The sequence below is a fragment of the Sphaeroforma arctica genome (assembly GCF_001186125.1).
Source record: "Sphaeroforma arctica JP610 unplaced genomic scaffold supercont1.32, whole genome shotgun sequence".
NCBI lineage: Eukaryota > Ichthyosporea > Ichthyophonida > Sphaeroforma > Sphaeroforma arctica.
Genome location: NW_014040526.1, coordinates 12,251 through 31,859, shown reverse-complemented (window position 1 = coordinate 31,859; position 19,609 = coordinate 12,251). Strand labels below are relative to the sequence as shown.

The 19,609-nt window shown below is 42.3% G+C and overlaps 4 protein-coding genes across 4 annotated transcripts in view; 2 read left to right on the top strand and 2 right to left on the bottom strand.

Moving 5' to 3' along the window:
• Window positions 1-2,904: 2,904 nt before the first annotated feature.
• SARC_00898 (hypothetical protein) lies at window positions 2,905-6,452 on the top strand (the record flags this gene model as incomplete). Its single annotated transcript, XM_014305374.1, has 6 exons — window positions 2,905-2,974; window positions 3,492-3,615; window positions 3,830-5,114; window positions 5,355-5,479; window positions 5,735-5,864; window positions 6,156-6,452. 6 exons carry the CDS (start codon window positions 2,905-2,907, stop codon window positions 6,324-6,326), a joined length of 1,905 nt encoding a protein of 634 aa, XP_014160849.1. The 3' UTR covers window positions 6,327-6,452.
• A 1,297-nt stretch (window positions 6,453-7,749) lies between these two features.
• On the bottom strand, window positions 7,750-11,633 carry SARC_00897 (hypothetical protein). The gene is made up of 8 exons (XM_014305373.1): window positions 11,423-11,633; window positions 10,139-10,248; window positions 9,802-9,879; window positions 9,287-9,403; window positions 9,014-9,055; window positions 8,578-8,778; window positions 8,219-8,341; window positions 7,750-7,939 (listed from the first exon to the last, which is right to left on the bottom strand). The coding sequence occupies exons 1-8, from the start codon at window positions 11,574-11,576 to the stop codon at window positions 7,760-7,762; spliced, it is 1,005 nt and encodes a 334-aa protein (XP_014160848.1). The 5' UTR covers window positions 11,577-11,633; the 3' UTR covers window positions 7,750-7,759.
• A 177-nt stretch (window positions 11,634-11,810) lies between these two features.
• On the top strand, window positions 11,811-16,614 carry SARC_00896 (hypothetical protein). Its single transcript, XM_014305372.1, has 11 exons — window positions 11,811-12,024; window positions 13,078-13,265; window positions 13,451-13,639; window positions 13,835-13,915; window positions 14,136-14,245; window positions 14,404-14,471; window positions 14,612-14,710; window positions 14,832-15,092; window positions 15,283-15,364; window positions 15,535-15,734; window positions 15,895-16,614. The coding sequence occupies exons 1-11, from the start codon at window positions 11,823-11,825 to the stop codon at window positions 16,518-16,520; spliced, it is 2,106 nt and encodes a 701-aa protein (XP_014160847.1). The 5' UTR covers window positions 11,811-11,822; the 3' UTR covers window positions 16,521-16,614.
• SARC_00895 (hypothetical protein) overlaps window positions 16,417-19,609 on the bottom strand; it is a gene marked incomplete at its 5' end in the record, with an annotated part of 5,800 nt that continues 2,607 nt past the window's right edge. Inside the window, 6 exons of the mRNA XM_014305371.1 lie at window positions 16,417-16,882; window positions 17,548-17,667; window positions 17,794-17,924; window positions 18,037-18,127; window positions 18,532-18,683; window positions 18,957-19,197. Of these exons, the coding sequence (XP_014160846.1) occupies window positions 16,772-16,882; window positions 17,548-17,667; window positions 17,794-17,924; window positions 18,037-18,127; window positions 18,532-18,683; window positions 18,957-19,197 (846 nt within the window). The 3' untranslated portion in view covers window positions 16,417-16,771. The remainder of the gene's footprint in view (window positions 16,883-17,547; window positions 17,668-17,793; window positions 17,925-18,036; window positions 18,128-18,531; window positions 18,684-18,956; window positions 19,198-19,609) is intronic.

Below are 19,609 nucleotides of genomic sequence, written 5' to 3'. Positions count from 1 at the left end.
ATATATATATATATGTAATAGTATATATATAAGTATATATATACTTATACATACATATATATATATATATATATATATATATATATATGTATGTATGTATATGTATGTATATATGTACATGTATATGATTTTTATATGTATTTGTAATTGTATTTGCACATGCCTAAGTAGAAGTGAATATGTATGATCTACGTTTATGTATATGTATATGTGCATGTACATGTACACATACATATGTACATGAATATATACATGAACATTTATATATACATATATATGTATATGTATAGAAATATGAATAAATAAATGGATTTGTATATGTATATGTATGTGCACGTGTACATGTGCATATATATGTATACAATATGTATACGTAAATGTATATGATGTATATGTTTCTGTATATGTATATGAGTATGTGTACGTGTGTGCATTCGTCTATGTATATGTATATGTTTTATGTATATGTATATAAAGTTGTATATGTATATGTGTCTGTATATGTATTACTTATATGTATATGTATATGTATATGTATATGTAAATGTAAATATATATGTATTATTTATTTGTATGTATATGGACTTGTTTATACGTTTATGGATATATATATAAATATCCTTGTTGTTGATTCGTGAACACAGCGGGCAAACCATATTGTAGATCTCAGCGAACTGTACTGTTTTGAATATCAGAACATATCATTTTTTTACACGATGTATGTATCTTACGAATCGAGGCCATGAATCATGTATTAATTGAGACACATCCGATGTACATAGGCTAGCATCCACGGACGGAACGAACAGCACGCGCTCCATAGTTAGGACAGGAGCAACTGAAAAGTTAGAAGACATGTGTACAAATATGATTATTAGTTGCGAGACTCTCCCTTAATTCATCACTCGTTCGGTTGGGATTGCATGATACGACTGCCCCTGAGATGTATATCCATATGCCTCAGGCCTAAATGTGCCTGCTTGAATGAATCGGTCCTTGGTTCTCATATTCTCGTTTTTAATTTAGCTTCCTGTGTGTGATATTGCCATGAATGGTGCAGGACCACTCACGCGCTAGCTGAAAGTCAGGTACGAGCCATACAGCTGGGTATCGCTATATTGAATTACACGAGTGCAGTCACCCAGCTCAAACTTACCACAGGGGTCCATAGCAAGGCAGTTGACAAGCTTTGGAGCGGGGACAAAGTATGTCTCTCCATCCTTCACGACGCCAGAGGTATCTATCTCAATGCGCGATTCCATCATCCTAAACGAAGGTTTACCGTTGCAAATGAACAAGTCACGAGAGTATGAGAACCAAGGACCGATTCATTCAAGCAGGCACATTTAGGCCTGAGGCATAAGGATATACATCTCAGGGGCAGTCGTATCATGCAATCCCAACCGAACGAGTGATGAATTAAGGGAGAGTCTCGCAACTAATAATCATAGCCTCCTGAAATAATCACACATGCATGTATAAATATAAAGCATAGAACCTAAAATATTAAAAATATTTACAAACGCCTAAAAGTGTTCCTAAAATAATGACGCTACATATCTCAGAAAACCCTGCATTCTGACACTTTGACACTTCCTTCACGTCCACACCCTGTAAAACCAAATAATACAGACTTCAATGCGGGTGTATTTTCAAGACCCTCTCTAGAAAAGAAATACGAATAAAATAGTAGGTCGAACTAACGTCCGAAGGCCATGGTATTTTAATTTTTAATTTTTAGCGTTGATCTTTGAGATATCATCAGTTGGTCTATCCTCAGTGTAAATAAAGGCAGTCAATATAGCACCTGGTTCCGGTACAACTTCCGAAATCCATCTTGACTGATGATGCCCCACTGTAGAGCATCGAATCGATCAACGTGTACTCGCGTTTAGATCGACGCCGTGTTCACGCAGCATGTGAGTACGGAAAATTGATTGATAGTGAGCCGTTAGCTCATCTGTCGTACTTCCCATATTTTTGAATGTGTTTATGATTAGGCGGCAGTGATAGCACGGAACCACAATCCGAGGATCATTATGGCTGAATTCTTTTGTTGTCGGTATGTCCGTGGCCTCGACTGCTGTATAATTTAAATCAATATACTCTGTAGGACCCACGCTATCAGACACAGCCTGCGTCGAGCGCATTAAGACGGGGTGCTCGTCGTTTCCTTCCGCTTTGTTGTCAACGGTTTCCTCAGGCGTCTCGAATTCAAACGAAACATGTAGCGAGGGATTTGGCTCAGACTTGCGCTGCTTCTGTTTTACATATCCATCGAGACGGGACAAGAACTTGACATAATCACTGAACACGTACGGGTCGAGGGGTGGCAACAAGGAATTTCGTGTAGGTTCCCGTTCCTCAGAACTAAAGTTAACGTGTGAAGCAGGGGTGCTGTGTCGTCGACACTTTGTTCTCATCTTGTATGGATATCACTTGTACAGCGAAATCTATCCCTCTATATATATGGGGAAATGGGCTGCAATTGAAACATAGTGATTTTGACAGGCTTGAGCCACACGACATTTGCATTTGACAGGTTTGGGAGCTATAGGATTTACGCGCCAAATTATACATGACCTGTGATGTCACAGATGAAGAGTATAAATAACTATCTATGCACTTCATATAAAAATCAAGATCTGAACGGAGCCATCAAGATGGTCACGCTAACTTTCAGTAATTTTATCTTTCGTGTGCCATTGAATTTGTACCCGCCACTTCTCGTCGCATGCACATTATAGCAATCAGGTGGTAGTCCAGCACGTTGTGTAATTGGTGAGTGAGTTGAGAATACGCATATGTGCTGCTCTATGACAGTGTTGTATAGATATGCGGAGTCGCCTTAGGGCTGAAAAGGTCGAAGCAGAAAATGATACGGAGATGTCTACGGCTTACACGATGGCGGAGGAGGCGATCACAAAGCTGCAAGCATCGGTGCTGAAAATGATGAACGATCAATCGGAACAATGTGAGTGATGGCTGAAATGGCAATGATTTAACGAGGCTTACATGTGCGTATATCCCTTTCAGTTCAACGGTAATTTGATTAGGTATAATAGCAATAGATAGGTTTTATATGAGTTTACAATAAAAATAGGCTCTTGTGGATATATGTGAGACTATGCACGAGACGAATACATTTTCAGCTACGAGTCTGTTAAATTCACAGCCAAAGAGGCAGGATGTGTTTTTATCAGAAGCTTATAGTCTGTGTGGCTGATCTACGTTTTAATACAATACGTACGCTTAATCGGAAGTAGAGGTAGATGTAGCCTCAATGAGCTGCTATTTTGTTAGAAACAAGAAATAATGATTACTTATCTGTTAGCTACAGGTCTGCGAACAGGTTGCGATATGAATTTGCGTCCTCTTTAAAGTTTCGACTTCAAATATATTTATGTACCTCTGGTTTATGACGGTTGTGGATGTGTAATTTTCTAAAAAGCCAACCATCCTTACGCGTTGTCGTGCTCCTTATTATTTAGACGAGCTCAAGCTTGACAGCAATATAGAATCAGGGAATTCAACGCAGCAACAGATCCGAGAATTAAGTAACCGAATCATCATCTTGGAGGCGGACAAGGATGGTCTATTGTCGCGCTTGGAGAGGTATGCCAATTAACTGCCTTTGCTATACACAATCTTCTGTATCTGGGTTGTTTACCTCACCTGGTGTTTCAACGCGACGCTCGATGAGTTGTATTCATCGAAATAGGTATGGCTACAGATGGCTCCCTATCTTTTATTGCCGCGTGTTCCGATGTCATTCTCCATACTTGTCCTCGTGTCTAAGAAGCATACCTCTTCTTCTTGCTCCGCATAGTAAAGCACGGCATATCGAAGAGTTGGAAGCCACACTTGCTGAGCGAACGACCCAATATAGAAATGCCAACACACGCGCCATCAAGTACAGCACGATGTTACTCAATGTAACTGGCAAGGGCAAAGCTTCTATATCAGCAGACGATCTTCAGCTGGGTAGGTGGCGTAATGGTACTGCAGCCGACACGCCTAGGTCTAACAATGATTCGTCATCTATCACGAAGGAGTCCGGTAGCGAATACCAACGAATTTCTGGAAATAAGAATGTTGATAACCAGGCAATCTTTGGACACAGAAATCAAACCGGTACGGCTGCCCGTATATCAGCTCCAGGCGAATCAATGGATATCCGACGCGTAGACTGGGATGTGCATGGCAATGGGAAATCTCCTTCAGGAGCACTTATCATTCCTGCGCCAATCGATGAAATCACCAATCACAGCCGACAAGATGGACAGAATAGTTCTGAATTGGCGTCTGTACCAGTCTCACGAGAACAATCTGATCCGTTTTCACGATCAAACGCAGCAAAGAAATCCATCTCAATTAGGCATGCACATCTGGATGTGAGAAGAAGATCACAGAGTCATGGAAAGGACACTTGTGAGGTCAATGTGGTCGAGGACAAGTCACGAACATACAACTCGACGAAACAAGGTTTTAACAGATTCCAGAAGAGTGTGGGGACTATAGCACTGCGAAAACAGAGCATACATGACACCGACAACAGCGCTACCAACCCTCAAGACAGTGGCACAGTCATTCAGTTCGAGGCAGAAAGCAAGGCTTCGCAATTGGATGTAGCTGAGAAAAATGTCCCAAAGGATGACGGAGGTACAGAGGAATGCAATTTCAACTGTCCGCAGGTACTACGGCAGCACGCGCATGAAGACCAGCCAAAGGGAATGCGGAGGAGTGGACGTCCGGGACGGGGCCCAATTAAGATAGATGGTCGAAATAATAAGAAACTAACGAGCGGAGTATCAGATCCGAAGGCTTGGCTCTTTTCAAAAGAGGACACGAAAATATCAGTCGAAAGGAATGCATTGGAAATTCGTACAAGTATAGCCGATACAGGTGTGCAAAAGGAGTCTCTGGCTCATGTGAGACATGATGCATCTGGGAGTCCGGATGAAGTGGGATTTCCACGGCTCCAGCCAGGAGACCCCCTCAATGTCAGCAATGGCACAAACAGTGATCCGGAGAGTCATCATGATGCCATTCCTGGCACCAATAAGCATGGACAGCAACCAAATGATGGTGAAGAGTACGCGAATACCAAACAGGTAGTCCTTTGTGACCCCGCGAATGTGCTAACTGGACTTTATGTATTAAGTATTAGACATCTTTAGTTGCATCCATAATTATGATCTGTATGTGTTGTCTTTGCAATTTGGCATGTTGCTGAATATAGTTCCATTTCAGGAATAATTTTCCGCATGCGAAGACGCTCGAAAAACTGAATGGCATAGCTCAGCTCAAAGTTAAGATTTTCATTTTTCTGTGTTCTGGATTGGTCACAATAGCAGAAAAAGAAGAGGACGCGCTCTACCACGAATGAACGTGACGGTGACATGCAATCCCAGCCAACGGCGCTCAAATTGACATCAAAGCAAGATCAACCAAAAAGCATGGATAGTCAACTAAAGGGGTATGATCAGTCATAGCAATAGCTTGTCTTAATGGATACCTTTACCTTAGCAAGTGAATAGCCATATCTACTACCTAAGAACATATTCATAGTCATTCGTGTTGTAATTTACACATGCTGATCGCACTCGCTCGGCTAATATCATATGCGTATATCTCCCTTCCACTGAGCGGATTATGATTTTATTTTCGTGATCGTTGCATACGCAACTATACTTCCCCATCCTGATATGTCTACAAATCATGCTCCTGATAGATTTCTAGAGCACAAACGGAAGATAGAAGAAGATGAACGAAGTAAACGACCTCACAAATACATTGAAGTCGTTAGAGGTAAAGATAAACGCGCAAAACTCAAGGGGTACGATTGTGATCACTGTAGGAGGGTAAGTGGTTTGGTTAAGACACATGTGGTGACTCACAATATGGCAAAGTGAAGTATTGATTGGTTATGAAGAGCAGAGTAATGTTCCTTTCCCGAAAGCAATCCTTGTAGACAAAGAAAAAAATTTGGGGGGGGGGGGGGGTCGTGTTAATTCCGGCGCAGCATTCGAGAGTTCATATTCATTGTGAGTTGTGAGTTGCAACGATATTTGCTCCTATCCGCTTGTTAGCCGTCTCCACGGCAGATTGACGTGAAAGACTGCTAAAAAATATACTGGGCTGCTACTCCGCAGTTTCATGAACTAGCAGGTGGTCAGCTAACAGCTCAGCAGCGCATACAATTGACCTCGAAGCATAGACATACGTCCTCGCCCGTAAAGACCCCCCCTGGTATCTGGGCCATGACTTTTGATACTACTTACACTGATCCGCCAGACACTGATAGCATGAGCCAAATACCATGATCGTACTGGTATATACGGCCCGAGTCTGTCCGTGCAAGAGATCGCATTGCGAATACGGGGCACAGCTTCTGACGCAGCCAATCCCGAATGGCAGCAGTATAAAATAAAATACAGATGTGCGGCCAAGGATGCTTATGAAAGTGTGATTGTACAACTCAGACGCGATGGCCGAATGCTTTTGAAAGTGTGACTGTACAACTCAGACGAGGTGGCCGATATAAACGTGTGGTTGTTGCTAGCTGCGAGCTTTCCCTGGGCCATGTCTCAGTGGGTGTGTTTTACATGCCATTGGCTTTTTGGTTGCGTCGTTAGTATGAGTAGTGGTCATATAAAACCGGTGACCTTAAACCGGTGCGCACTAGGTCAGTAACAGAGATGGCCTTCCAGATTGTGATGGTGTGGCATTACGAACGTACTAGTGTGATTACTGAGGAGCGATGGGAGGTAATTATGGAGCATGTACGCGGCAATTGGTCGCCAAATATTGCCTACTCGAATGAATCTAAATTTGAATTATTGTTCAGTATGCATGCAACCGGTTATTCGAATGTGTACCTGTATCATTGATTCGTCGTGGAACGTTATAGTGGATTATGCACAATTCTGTCCGCCTTCGAATGCTACATGGAAGCTCCCACGTATCCGACTGCTTAGTCCGCTATTAGGCACATCGCTATAGCCAGAGTTCTGCCTTCCGACGAAATCTCACTCCTGACGGTTTGAAACGGATGCAAATACTACAACTTAGAATCAACGTACGAATAGATGTATTTGTGTCAAGACTTTATATATTCCTCTGCAGCGACGGATATCGAAAAGTTGCCTGAAGCGAAGTAATGAACTGTCGAGGGCTTATGATTATTACTAAGCAGACTATCACAACATACTTCCTACCACTTTCTGTATTGTATAAGTTAGTACCCCCGCTTTCTCCAGTGCATCGTACCTCTATACATTATTTAGAAATATAACTCTTATCGTGTGAGAGAATCAGTAGGTTAGTCGATCATTACATGCATAAATGGAAGATTATTGTGCTGCTGGTCAAGTCTGGTAATTAAAATATTCTGTCAATTGTTCGTACTTGCCGCTGAAGGACCATCGCTTCAGCACTGAATGTGATAGTTGATGTATGCACCGAATTGGGTGAGAGAATGCAAGTAACAATGTGTGGTCCCAGATTTGTAACCCTAGCCATTGCCGAATCTAGCTGATCAAATTGTATAGGCGTTTAGAATCAATACACCGTTGTATAGTTTGTCTCGCCATATTGATCAGTGTAGATTTTCTTATGAAGCATTTTCTTATGAATACGCTCTCGACAAGGTCCAGCAAAATACTATAGCAGTTTTGAGGGATTGCTCGCCAATGCGTACCCACTAAAAATTATAATAGTATGCGCAACCGAACAGATTTTCTTTAAGCACCTTATTTTATTGAATCTTGTTTGCTTTCAGAGTTTGCTCCACAAAGCGAGACATATTTTTACCACCACCAACCTCTATAAACTCAGTGACTCCCATTTTCTGCGCAGTGAGGATGCTATCAGCAAAGACCACTCGTCCACACACCTGGTCTACCAGGAGCCTTCTTATTTCATTAGGGTCGCTCATCTGTCGGTAATGTAAAATATTCTCAATCAGACATATGTTCGCTTCTCAGAATACAATACACACACAAAAAACTGCAATATCATTTGCGCACTCGTTGGTGGTTATGTTTCGCTCTTCCACTATTAATGCCTAGCGAAGCACGAGCTGTGTATCCAATACGGTATTAATTTTACTAAACCAACCTGGCACGACATTATTATTATTTTTCGAACCGAATGCTTACTCACAATCCCGCCTCTAAAAGGAATAGTCTGTAAAATTGAATTCAGAACAACGTACCGGTTGGCCTGTCACATTGGAAATGACCGGAGTTCTCGGCGTATTGATCTGTGTCGTTTCAAGCAGTTCTCGCATGACATCCTCCGCTCCCTTGATGAGAGGACTGTGGAACGGACAGCTGACCTATGTATTCAGTTTGGAATGCAAGATTAGATTCGGTCACAGGCGGTACTATAGATTTTCAATCGATGAGAAAGGGCAACTTAACCTCTCCTCGGGTCACGCATCGTTAACAACCACATGTGGCGCTAGTCCACACAGTTAAATGCTGATATGAGGTTAGAAACCAAACAAGTACTAATACTCTGTACTCATCATCAAATTACACATCGATTCCTCATTCGAGTTCAACTGCTTACCTGAAGTGACGCGCACCGTCTGACGCCACGGGATTTTGCGTACAACACAGCAGCATCTACTGCGTCCTTCATTCCGCTGATTGTAACTTGAGTAGATGAATTATGGTTTGATATATCGCACGCGCCTAATTTTTGTCCTTCCACCACAATTTCCTCGGCTAACTCCACCGAGCACGGAAACATGCTTACCATAGCTGTCTCCTGTGATCGATGTATATGGGAATATACAAGTATACTTGTATTTATACGCAGCTCCATACCGATGTCTCGAGAGACTTCATCTACTCTAATCTAATCGTTACGGATATTGCAGTATACATCATTAATATAAAATAGAGCAGATACCACAGGTAAAATGAACTTCGGTACATTCTACGTCACAATCTTTTCAGCAATTCATCTCCCATCGTGACCTCATATTATTACTTTGACATACCAAGCCGACGACACATTCCTGCATTGCTTTGCCCCTATGATGCTTCACTCGCAGAGACAAATTGGAAAATGGAAAGTGTCAGAGTAGTTATACAACAGCGCGCTAGTCCGACTCTGTAGTAAGCATATTGTATTCTATACCAAAAATCACTTCTTGGAAATAGAAATATGAAGTGACAACTCGATGAGCAAACACTCAGTAGGAAAGCGAATGATCTACATGAGAGATGTGTCTTGCGCTACAAAGATGCAACCGCTTTGAACGTCAACTTACCACCAACCGCACAGCGTCTGGTACCGATAAAGCGCCCGCCGCTGTCAATGCGGAGTATTCACCAAGTGAGAACCCCATAACGCAAGCAGCGTTCTGCACTTGCTCTGGCCTTGAAGTCTGGAAGCACAAAGAAGCCACGCCATGTCAAGCGAGAAGGCGAGGAAAAGTGATGCTAGCTACCAGAATCATTGCTTTGAAGTATACAAATTTGCGAGAAAATATTCATTTTACATCAGAATGAATTGGCCTACGAGAGTTGATGGCAATCAAAAAACTCACAAGGTATCTACGAACAAATAATTGAGCTCCAGCTGGGCAGGTAGCACCAACTATCCACCACAAGACTATACATAATACAGTCGTGTCCAAAACCACACATTAGTAGTATACACATGTGCCTTAACACACCTTAACACCGAATATAAATCGCGATAGTGATATCGCAGGGTTCAAATACGTAATCCAAAAATTCACTTCCCTAAACATATGTGCTGAACAAAACACATATATTATACCTTCACCTCAGTTTCGAAATGGGCCAGACTATTGATCAAAATCGCGGGCTGGGCGTTTTCAGTTTTTGTTAGAGTTGCCTAAATGGTAAGCAACCAATTGTGTTCATGAGTTACGCAACCATGCCGATAGCTATGGAATATGAACCACTCTGGATAAAAACGCAAGCTCATAGCCCTTGCGTATAAAGACATTCTAGACCAAATTGGAGGAATGTATCAAATTAACAAATACCGCAACCTACAACTTCTGTTCGCTACTCTCACAAACGTGCAAGATATATAGCAGATCTATTGATATATGGCCGCTATTTCTAGAAGCACGCAGAGATCAGCACACCTCTGGGCCTTCGAACATCAGACGTGATAGCGAGAAGCCGAGCACGCTATCAGCCTCTTGCAACATTTGCCTCGCTTGCTTAATATTTTGAAACATATCCTTCCCCATACCTTCGAAATAAATTTGGCAACGACGAGTTAAAATTAGAAATGAAGCTACGTGGATAAGTCATGACCCCTTTGGGTATTATTTTTTATTTCGATCGCGGTTTGGCTCGCTGACTCACTCAATAGGATTCGCATTGCTGTATGGTTTGAATCACTCAAGCCATAGCACAGTTCAATTACACCATTACACCTATATCCATATATACATACCATATTTCCGCCCGCATACGACGGTGAAGGTTAGAAATCGACACAATATGGCGATTTTCAAAAAGTATGTATCTCGTGAGCAGTATGAAGAGCGACACTACCCACATATGTCAACTGCATTTGTTCCCAATAAATGGTCTGCATGAAGCTGTGGAACGCACAAACTACGCGAATATCACCTCTCTCAGAAAGCAGGATTTAAGCGGTATATCTACTTAGCAATACTGCGGCAGGTCACTTTGAAGCCACTTTACGTGCGCTACCAAAGGGGAAAAAATAAAAACGTAGGCTTGCAGACTGTGCACAATATATGGTACGTGCAATTTCTGATAGATCAGTAGAAGCAGATGCTTTGGAACGTAAAGACAGACAATCTCATGTCTACCTTCGAGTCATAGGCATATACTCATGGCCTGGATATATGGGTTCATCGCTTGGGCAAACACTATTATTCTAACAATATTGAGCTTAAGTCAAAAACTAGTGTACGAAGTTTTATATTGATAATAAGAGATCCAGTAAGTAAATATATACATACATACAATACAAAAAAAACAGCAGCATATTCACTTTATTTGTATGTATATTACTTCCGTGTATACTCAACATTAACAACCAAACGGACAATCGAGAACAGAACTCGAGAACCACGTGCGACGCGAGTGCAAAAGTATCACTCTACCTAGCGCCTTCCGATAGAGCTATACTGTACAATAGTCACCAAAATATGTGCATATCCCCGCTTTTAGAGCGAGCATACTCAACTTGTGTACCTTGGCTTGTGTGCAAGATCTCATATCTAGGCTTATCTAGGCTGGAAATGGCCGCAAGTGAGACTGCAGTCAGAAGAGACAAACCTTAGACCCAAAATAAAGCCTCATTTTTACAAACTGGTACATATAAACGAGACCCAAACATATAGCTGCAATCTCAATACAGATTTAGCCTGCAAGAAATGCTCACATACCTACGTGCTGAGTGCCTTGTCCCGGGAACATAAAGCATGTATTTTTCTCCGTCCTTTCAGTTGTATAGAATTTGATTAATCGAAGATGCCTATTGCTCGCATAGTTTCTAGTGTGTGCTACTCTGCGTGTTATGGTACGTACATATGATACCATCGTGATAACCGCACACAGCGTCGCAAAGATGATTGAATATTACTGCAGGTCTGAAACTGCCGTCTGCTGATGGTTGCGTAGGTTACACCCTTTTAGCCCATTGCTCAGATTGAATCATATTTGAGGATTCTAGGGTTTATAGGGTTTTTGAAAGCTAGACGCAACAACAAAAAGAGAAAATCAGAGTTGACTTTAAAATGGCACACACTCAGTGATGCATACATCATCCTAAAGTACTCGAGTACCATGGAGGGCACGGAGCTCTTTACGTTCCTCTTCCCTGAGAAGGCGAAGGATGGTGAGGTAAACAATGCAGACCACATAGCGTATCTCAATGAACTGACGGGCTTCTCTGTTGACAGACTCAGTCATGAGCCCGAACGCCTGGACCAGGAGCAGAAGCGCCTGGTCAACGACACTAGGGATTTAGCGTTCCAGCATTACCGAGGTGTGTCATCAATACATTACCCTCACAGTGCCATTCCAAATGCTTGAAATAGTATGTCAGCGAATGTGTGTGTGCGTGTGGTTGTATGCAGCAACCACAGATGCTTGAACGAGATACACTGTAAGTTGGAGCTACGCCAATCTGTGCGTTTGTATATGGATTGTATCGCAAGTAAACCATTCATTGGTCCTTGAATCAGATTATCGATATTCTTTTGTCTAAATATTATATGCACTATGAGATGTGTGGGTGCAAGCTATTTCAAGGCGTCGAGTGTTTGTTTTCGCGTTCTGTTTTGAGTACTCGCGTTTGTCTCGACTGAATGTAGCGGTGGTTACTGCTGTTCGTGATAGAAAAACTACTTAAAAGCGTTTCGTCCGATACTTGAGTGTAGTTTCGTGTTATATTGGCCACTTGGTTGTTGTGATCGGTGCAGAGCGGCTCTGACACTGCGACCAAATGTGCCGGGTGTGACGTATTTGTACCGTCATTCCCTAGAGTACCTCTACTAGCACATAGTTGGTGGGTTTATATTGGGTTTGTATGGTACTGTATTTGGAGAACGATATTGTTGTTTGTATGTTTTCATTTTATTGGCGACGTTTCCAGTGTGCCAATATATATATACACACACACATATATATATATATATATATGTGTGTGTGTGTGTGTGTGTATGTATGTATGTGTGTGTGTGTGTGTGTATGTGTATCAATCGCTTTCGTGTAGTGTCTCACACGAGCGTTTCTGGCTCAATGACTTTCTGTCTTGTAGATGGCATCGTAGATGGCTGACTTGGAAATTGTGTTGCTCCCTGTATAGGGATTGTGCTTGTACTGCTGTACATATTCGGAATTCATTATGTGCCCCAGGTGTATAGCTTTAAGTGATGCCGCACGATCTCTGCAAGCAAGTAACTATATTTTTGTGCCGCGTCGTTGACGCGCCCTTCTCTGAATGAAAGAACAGAGCCAAGTCAAAGCTATTTCAGTATCAAGAGGACCTCCTATATAATTGTATGTAATTTCCTTCACGGGGTTCGTCTCACTGCAGGATTCATTCAGACGGCCAAATGCTCGAAGGACGTGTTCTTAGAATTCAAGCAGCTGGCCAATAATATTGTGCGGCTGCAAGAGAGGCTTCCGTTGCTGACTGAACAATGCCATTCGTTCGTCCGAGACACACCTTCGCTGACCACCAAGCGACACTCTCTCTTCGCAACGCTGCAGTATCACTCGCAGGTAACTACGTACTCCTAATAGTTTGTATAGCAATTTGCTGTCCGGGTAGACGGAACTAATCCATGCTTTCGTCATTCTAATATACGCTCACGCACTCTGCGCGCTTTCCTGAGTTGCAAAGGTGGGCTGTGGTGACAATATGATGGAAGGATTCCAATCACTGAAGGCTATCTTTCTGTATGCAGCTTCTGGAGATTCTAGAAGTACCGCAGCTCATGGACACGTGCGTGCGCAATGGTCACTACGAGGAAGCCTTAGATCTAGACAATACTGTCACTCGAATTTCTCGCAAACATGGCGCGATATCCTTGTTTGCACAAGTTGTTGATGAGGTTTCCGAGGCTAAGAAGGTCATGTTGACTCAGCTGATGCAGGTATGGCGCTAATTGCTGCATCTATCCATAAAGTGGCTCGTGCTGATTACGCAGGATCTTGAATTTTTTTGAAGTTGTCGTTGCTGCCGTGTGGTGCTTGTAAAATTGTTACGTGCATAAACGAGCTTTGGCATGAGAGCTACAATATGTTCTTCAAGGACAGTCTGACAGTATACCGTTCACATTCTCTTTCAGCTACTACGAGGTGACATAAATCTGCCAGCTTGCCTCCGCGTCGTTGGCCATTTGCGGCGCATGAATTGTTTCACGGAGAAAGTAAGTAACTTATCACACGATTTGTGGTATTCAAACATTTCTTCTCGTGTAGTTGATCCTAGACGTGAGGTGAACCGTCTTGGATTACCTGCTTATGGTATCTCTCGTATTTAAGCAATACGATATTAAATGCTACCAACTTTGTTCTTTACAATGTACACACCACTGCTCTCGTGCGAACACTCGTTCTGGCATCCACTGTGCGACACGTAACTTTTAGGAGCTCCGACTGAAGTTCTTGAGCGCCCGTGGCCTGTGGCTGAAAACAAATGTGGATGCTCTGAGCGACACAGACGCTTACGCGTACACCAACAAATATATAGAAACTTTGTAAGTCGGATGGTGATCGCTGCGACCTTTCATTTGTTTTATACAAGTCCACTGCAGAGCGGACAAAACATTTTCTCATTACCATTTCAAGTTTACTGAAATCCGTTCGATCCTATATTCTGAAAACAATTTTAACCTTTCACCAATACTTTATACAGCCGTATTGGATTGTTTGATATTGTAACTCACTATCGAGCCATCTTTCCGGATTCTGGTACAAGGAAAGGTGAGTAACCCAACTGTATCGTTCGACTGATGGTGCAATTTGATCTATACAGATAAATATTTTACGAAAAGTTCTCGATGAATGCGAACTCACCAACAAAATCGCTTACTTCGCAAAAATTCTCACACAACCTGTGTCAGGTGATTTACAGTCTCGCCAACTCATGTACGGATGGGTGAATCATATTGTGGCAGCATTCATGACGATGTTGAAATCTCAGCTACCGCGAGTGACTGAGGGTAGGTGCAAAACTTCTGAATCTTTGACAACCTAGAGTGGGCCAACTTTCTTATATGCGATTGAGATGCTATAACTGCGTCATAATACCGAGCCTCACTGTAAATTGATATGGTCTTACAGGAACTCTGATCAATTCCTTGTTGGGCCAATGCATGTACCTGGGGTCCAGCTTGGGTAGGGTTGGTGTTGATTTTCGTGGCTTGCTCCCTGAGCTATTCTGTGGGAGGATCATAACCCTATTTGCCCAAGCAACCTCAAACACGACCAATGCGTTCGCTAAGGCATTGAAAACGAAGCCTAGAAACGTAATCACATCTTCAGCAGGAGCTGCATCACTACACCGAGCAGCTGCTACGAGTGCCGAGACGATTGAATACACAAGTATGTAAAATAGGTTGTCAATATTGTCGGTCTCTGTATCCAGAAGAATCAACCTTGTTCAATCTGCCGAAACCAGATACTGTAGTCGAATAGATCCAGTTGATATACAAGGAATGATGGCTATTCCAACATTGGAGATAAGCTGCTCGTTCTAAATTTTGACGTGCTAAAATTATTTGTTATATTGCAGAAGGTCAACCGAGCAATTCGAACTTTGAACAACCTTCAGCCGCTTTGAATGAATTCCCCTATCTGGCCACGCTGGTGAACGGGTTAGTGTGTTTTGATTGTCTTCAGGCTTGTGCTTATGCATGAAGATTTGTAGAAAATTGCTTTCCAACACGTACGATATAATTTTATCACATTCTCAACCATTTTGGTTAGAAAAATCACGCTGTGGGATAATGAATTTTTGCTGATTCTTTCCATGATGTGTACTCAGTTTTGTGGACGCTTATAACAATCTACGACACTGCGCGCCTCTGGCGACAGCCAATACGATACGAAGGATCGTAAGCGAACATTTGAATAATATAGTGGCACTCGTAGTGTTCACTCATCAAAATGTTTTTGAAGCGCGGGAAGATGACGACCCCGAGATTGTGAACCAGAGTCTTAGGTTTATGCAGTTGCTTTCAACAGGTATGAACATAGCCTCGTACATTATTCTGGCCACGTTGTTAATGGTACAGCATGAGCAAGTATAACCGCAGACATGTTTTTAAATTAGTCGACCATTGGGCCTCGCCCTACCCGAAATTGTATGTCCGTTTCAATATGTGCCTTCTTCCATCACTTTCAGATGCCGTGCCCTTTATCGCGCGAGGGTTCCATGCCATATTCGCAAACTCTCAGAGCTCTACTGCAGGCTCTGGTAGATTCTCTGTTGCAGATATAGACTTCAAGGAGATCTTTGCGCCACTGCTGGCTATTGAACAAGCATCACGCACGATGACGCCACCAAAAGAATCGCCACAGACAACGAAGAAAGCCGCACCAGCTGAACCCGAAGATGCGACCGTTGACGAGACGGAGAAGCCTAGCATAACCTACGATGAGAACAAACCCAGCACAACGTCCGATGAGAACAAAGTTGCTAAAGTGGGGGATATTGCAATCGCTATGGAGGATCCGTCAATCACACAGTCAACACCCATCCAAGATACCATACCAAATACAGATCCTACAATAGTATCAACAGAACCGATAGAAATGACATCACCATCCGCCCAAAATAGTCTCTCAGAAGCTGTTGACACTTCGCCTGAGACTGCACACCATGTACCTACAGAAGCGATAGAGGAGACATCTGCTGAGGACTTTAGGGTCTGGAATGACGCGGCTCGTAGTGACATTCCAGGCGACAAGCGAACAAGACGAAGCACAATTTCAATGATTGAAACAAGTGCGTCGGCCTCCACGAATTGAGAGAGACATGATGGCAGTTAATCTTTGGTATTGCGAATAATTCTCATAAATCCCTCGCTTTTGCAAATAATATTTATTAAAAACCGATTGCCTATTCACTCTCTGTTGACAGATATTTAACCAGGAAACAGTTGTTATTCATAACTACTTAATGGCTGCTTGAACTGATAATGTTTTCAATTTGTCCCGGCAATTTGAAACGACATGGAGAGCAACGCAGAGCTGAAGGTACTTATAATGAGACAAATCCATTAATCCCAATTGTTGCTGTCGAACAGATAATTTGCGGCCAGAGTTTCATCCTTGTCACAGGCAAAGTATGCCTCGATGACTTGTCCCTTCTCAAAACCTAAGGCAACCAACTACCGGGAATTAAAAAAACCGGGTTATCAACATGAATACAAGAAAAAGGCGCAATCGTAGTTTGTACAATTGTGACAAGAACTTCCATTGAAAATTCGAGCTATGATGACACTTAAGGCTACATAAAAGGAAGGTAGCTAAGCTCGCTCTTGCGTAGCCGTGTAAATGATGCTCAGCCATATTGCGACCAGATATCCGTATACACCCAATCATCCATAAACCATTTCAACTGTAATAGCTACAGACTAGACTGCAAAATAATAGAGAATTATTCAAAAAGTTCTGATCGGAAAAGGACATGTCCCGCAAAAAAGTACAGCCATGGCAAGTTTTCATATGATCATTTAACGAAGTTTGCATTGATGTTTGCGTGAATGCAACAAGCCTATATAGCTGAAATGCAACAAGCCTACATAGCTGAAATGCAACAACAAGCCTACATAGCTGAAATGCAACAACAAGAATACACATCTGCAGGCCTGAATGTACACGTATGTGCTACTGAAGAATACTTTGCATCCGCGTATACAATTACCATCATATTTCGGATTCACTTGATTTGACACTCATAACAATTGCTTTATAAAGCACCTACAGTATAATAAAATTGTCTTTCCGACTCAAGAAACTTTCAATCTGAAACAGTACTAATACAAAAACGAACCCTATCGATAGCCGCCTTCTCCTCAGGAGTTGCTCGAATTTGTACTTGTCCTGATGGAGCGCCGCCGCCAGTCGTCTCATTTAGTAGTGTTAGAAACTCTTCTTGATTATTATTCAGCATCTACATAGAAAATCGGACAGGTTTGAATTAATTATAGATTATAGAAGAATAGTCATGCTGCCACACTAAGCTACACCGCCCTGAAAAATTGAACAATAAAGCCCTCGGCCACAAATCGGTACGTACATGTAAAAGGTCGGGATTTGTGCTTCCAAGCTGCTGAAGCAAAGGCTGTAGTAACTGTGGATTCTGCTGGATGGCAGCTCTCATCTGTATGAAAGGGGCTTGCGTCCTAAGGAACGCGAGTGCTCCAGTTCCTGCATCGAAATATTTGGTACGAAACGTATATATAGATAGACAATGTGTGTGTGTAGTCTGACCAGGATTGCCATACAAGAGTAAAATTTGATCCGTAAAAGTTGTGCATACCTTGGTCACCCTGCGGTCCTGTAGAGTCGGGTTCGTCCTCGCCGTCGTCCATGTGCTCTGACTCGGGTGCCTCTGGTTGCTCAGGAATACCCTGTTACGTGAAACGGAAGTCCATAATCAAATACTACAATCAAGGATGGTGTACAAGCTATAGACTTGTGTCGTAATAGAGGGTGAATTTCGTTACCCTGTGTCGTAACACAACTATATAACATGATAAGAGTGAGAAGCCCGTTGCCCTCATGGATATTCTAGCTATACAACGATATCCAAAGGTCAGAATGATGACGACGGCCGGCTCTCATTCGAGAAAAAAATTACTGTAATAGTTGAATTTGCAGAGCAGTTGTTTCCGTAACGCTTGTAATTCGCGAAGTATAATTTCAGCCGAAATCACCCCTGACTAAGACTCAAATCCGTGCACGGAATGCACAGCGATAACAGCCACCATATGTTATCAGCTGCAGTTGACTAAGTGCATACAATCAAACATACGCTCATGAGGTATTCTACCGCTCGGTCTCCGTTACCAAATGCAGCATTCAGGGCCTGTATGCAAGCCTCTCGTGGGAAACCCATATCAGACAACCGAGTGATAGTTGCCTCATCTAGATTTGTACTTGCCGGGGTGGCAGCTGGTGGTGGTGCTGAAAGGAGAAATCAAGGTATCAGCGTGACATATGTTGGAAATACTGCACTCCAAATAATCAGTAGCTGTGAGACTAGGCGCTAGTCGACTTTGACGTATAAAAATAAAGAATTGTCCGCGGCTTACTAGACTTCGAAAGCGACCTCCGAACTCCATAGTCGGTGAAGTGATGGATACATACACCAGCTACAACAGTGAGGGACTGTAATATTTTTATATAGGAAATCCTGAAGAGAGATAAAACGAAATGCTGTGATAATAAACAACTAACCTGGAGAACTTTCAGATTGTGTAGGGGCGGCAACTGGAGTGGGCGAGGAAGCCTTTGCGGCAGGGGACGCAGCAGTCTTTTTAGGTCCATTGACCATAACAACAACAAAGTCACCTTCCTTGATGTTGTACGAGGCGAGTGTGTTGTCGTTCATCAAAATTTTGCCTGAGTGGATGAGCTTCTGCTGTTCTGGGGCTCCCAAGCCCTCTCTATCATTTATAGCATTCTTAAGATCGAGGACCTGCATGAAAAACAATAATGTAGCCACAACGAGACAAAATAAGTCGCTGCAGTTGATACGCTGGTGTTGATCAGCATTTCATCGTAAAGAACACACCACACAACATATACAAAATCATACAACCCTGTTTTCTAATCTATACATACATATTATATACACTCTCGATTTGCAAAGTAAGGGCTTAGAGTTAGAAAATGATTGTCACACTACTCCAGACTATGTTTCTCGGAAAGTTTATCTACGGACAATTATACACAATAAATGAATTGTGTTATGCTGTCGAAATCTATACATCAAAATAGATTATATGAACTATTGTAGATGTGCACACAAAGACAAATCCAAGTCTGAGGGTGTATACATATAAATATATATATATATATATGTGTGTGTGTGTGTGTGTGTGCGTGTG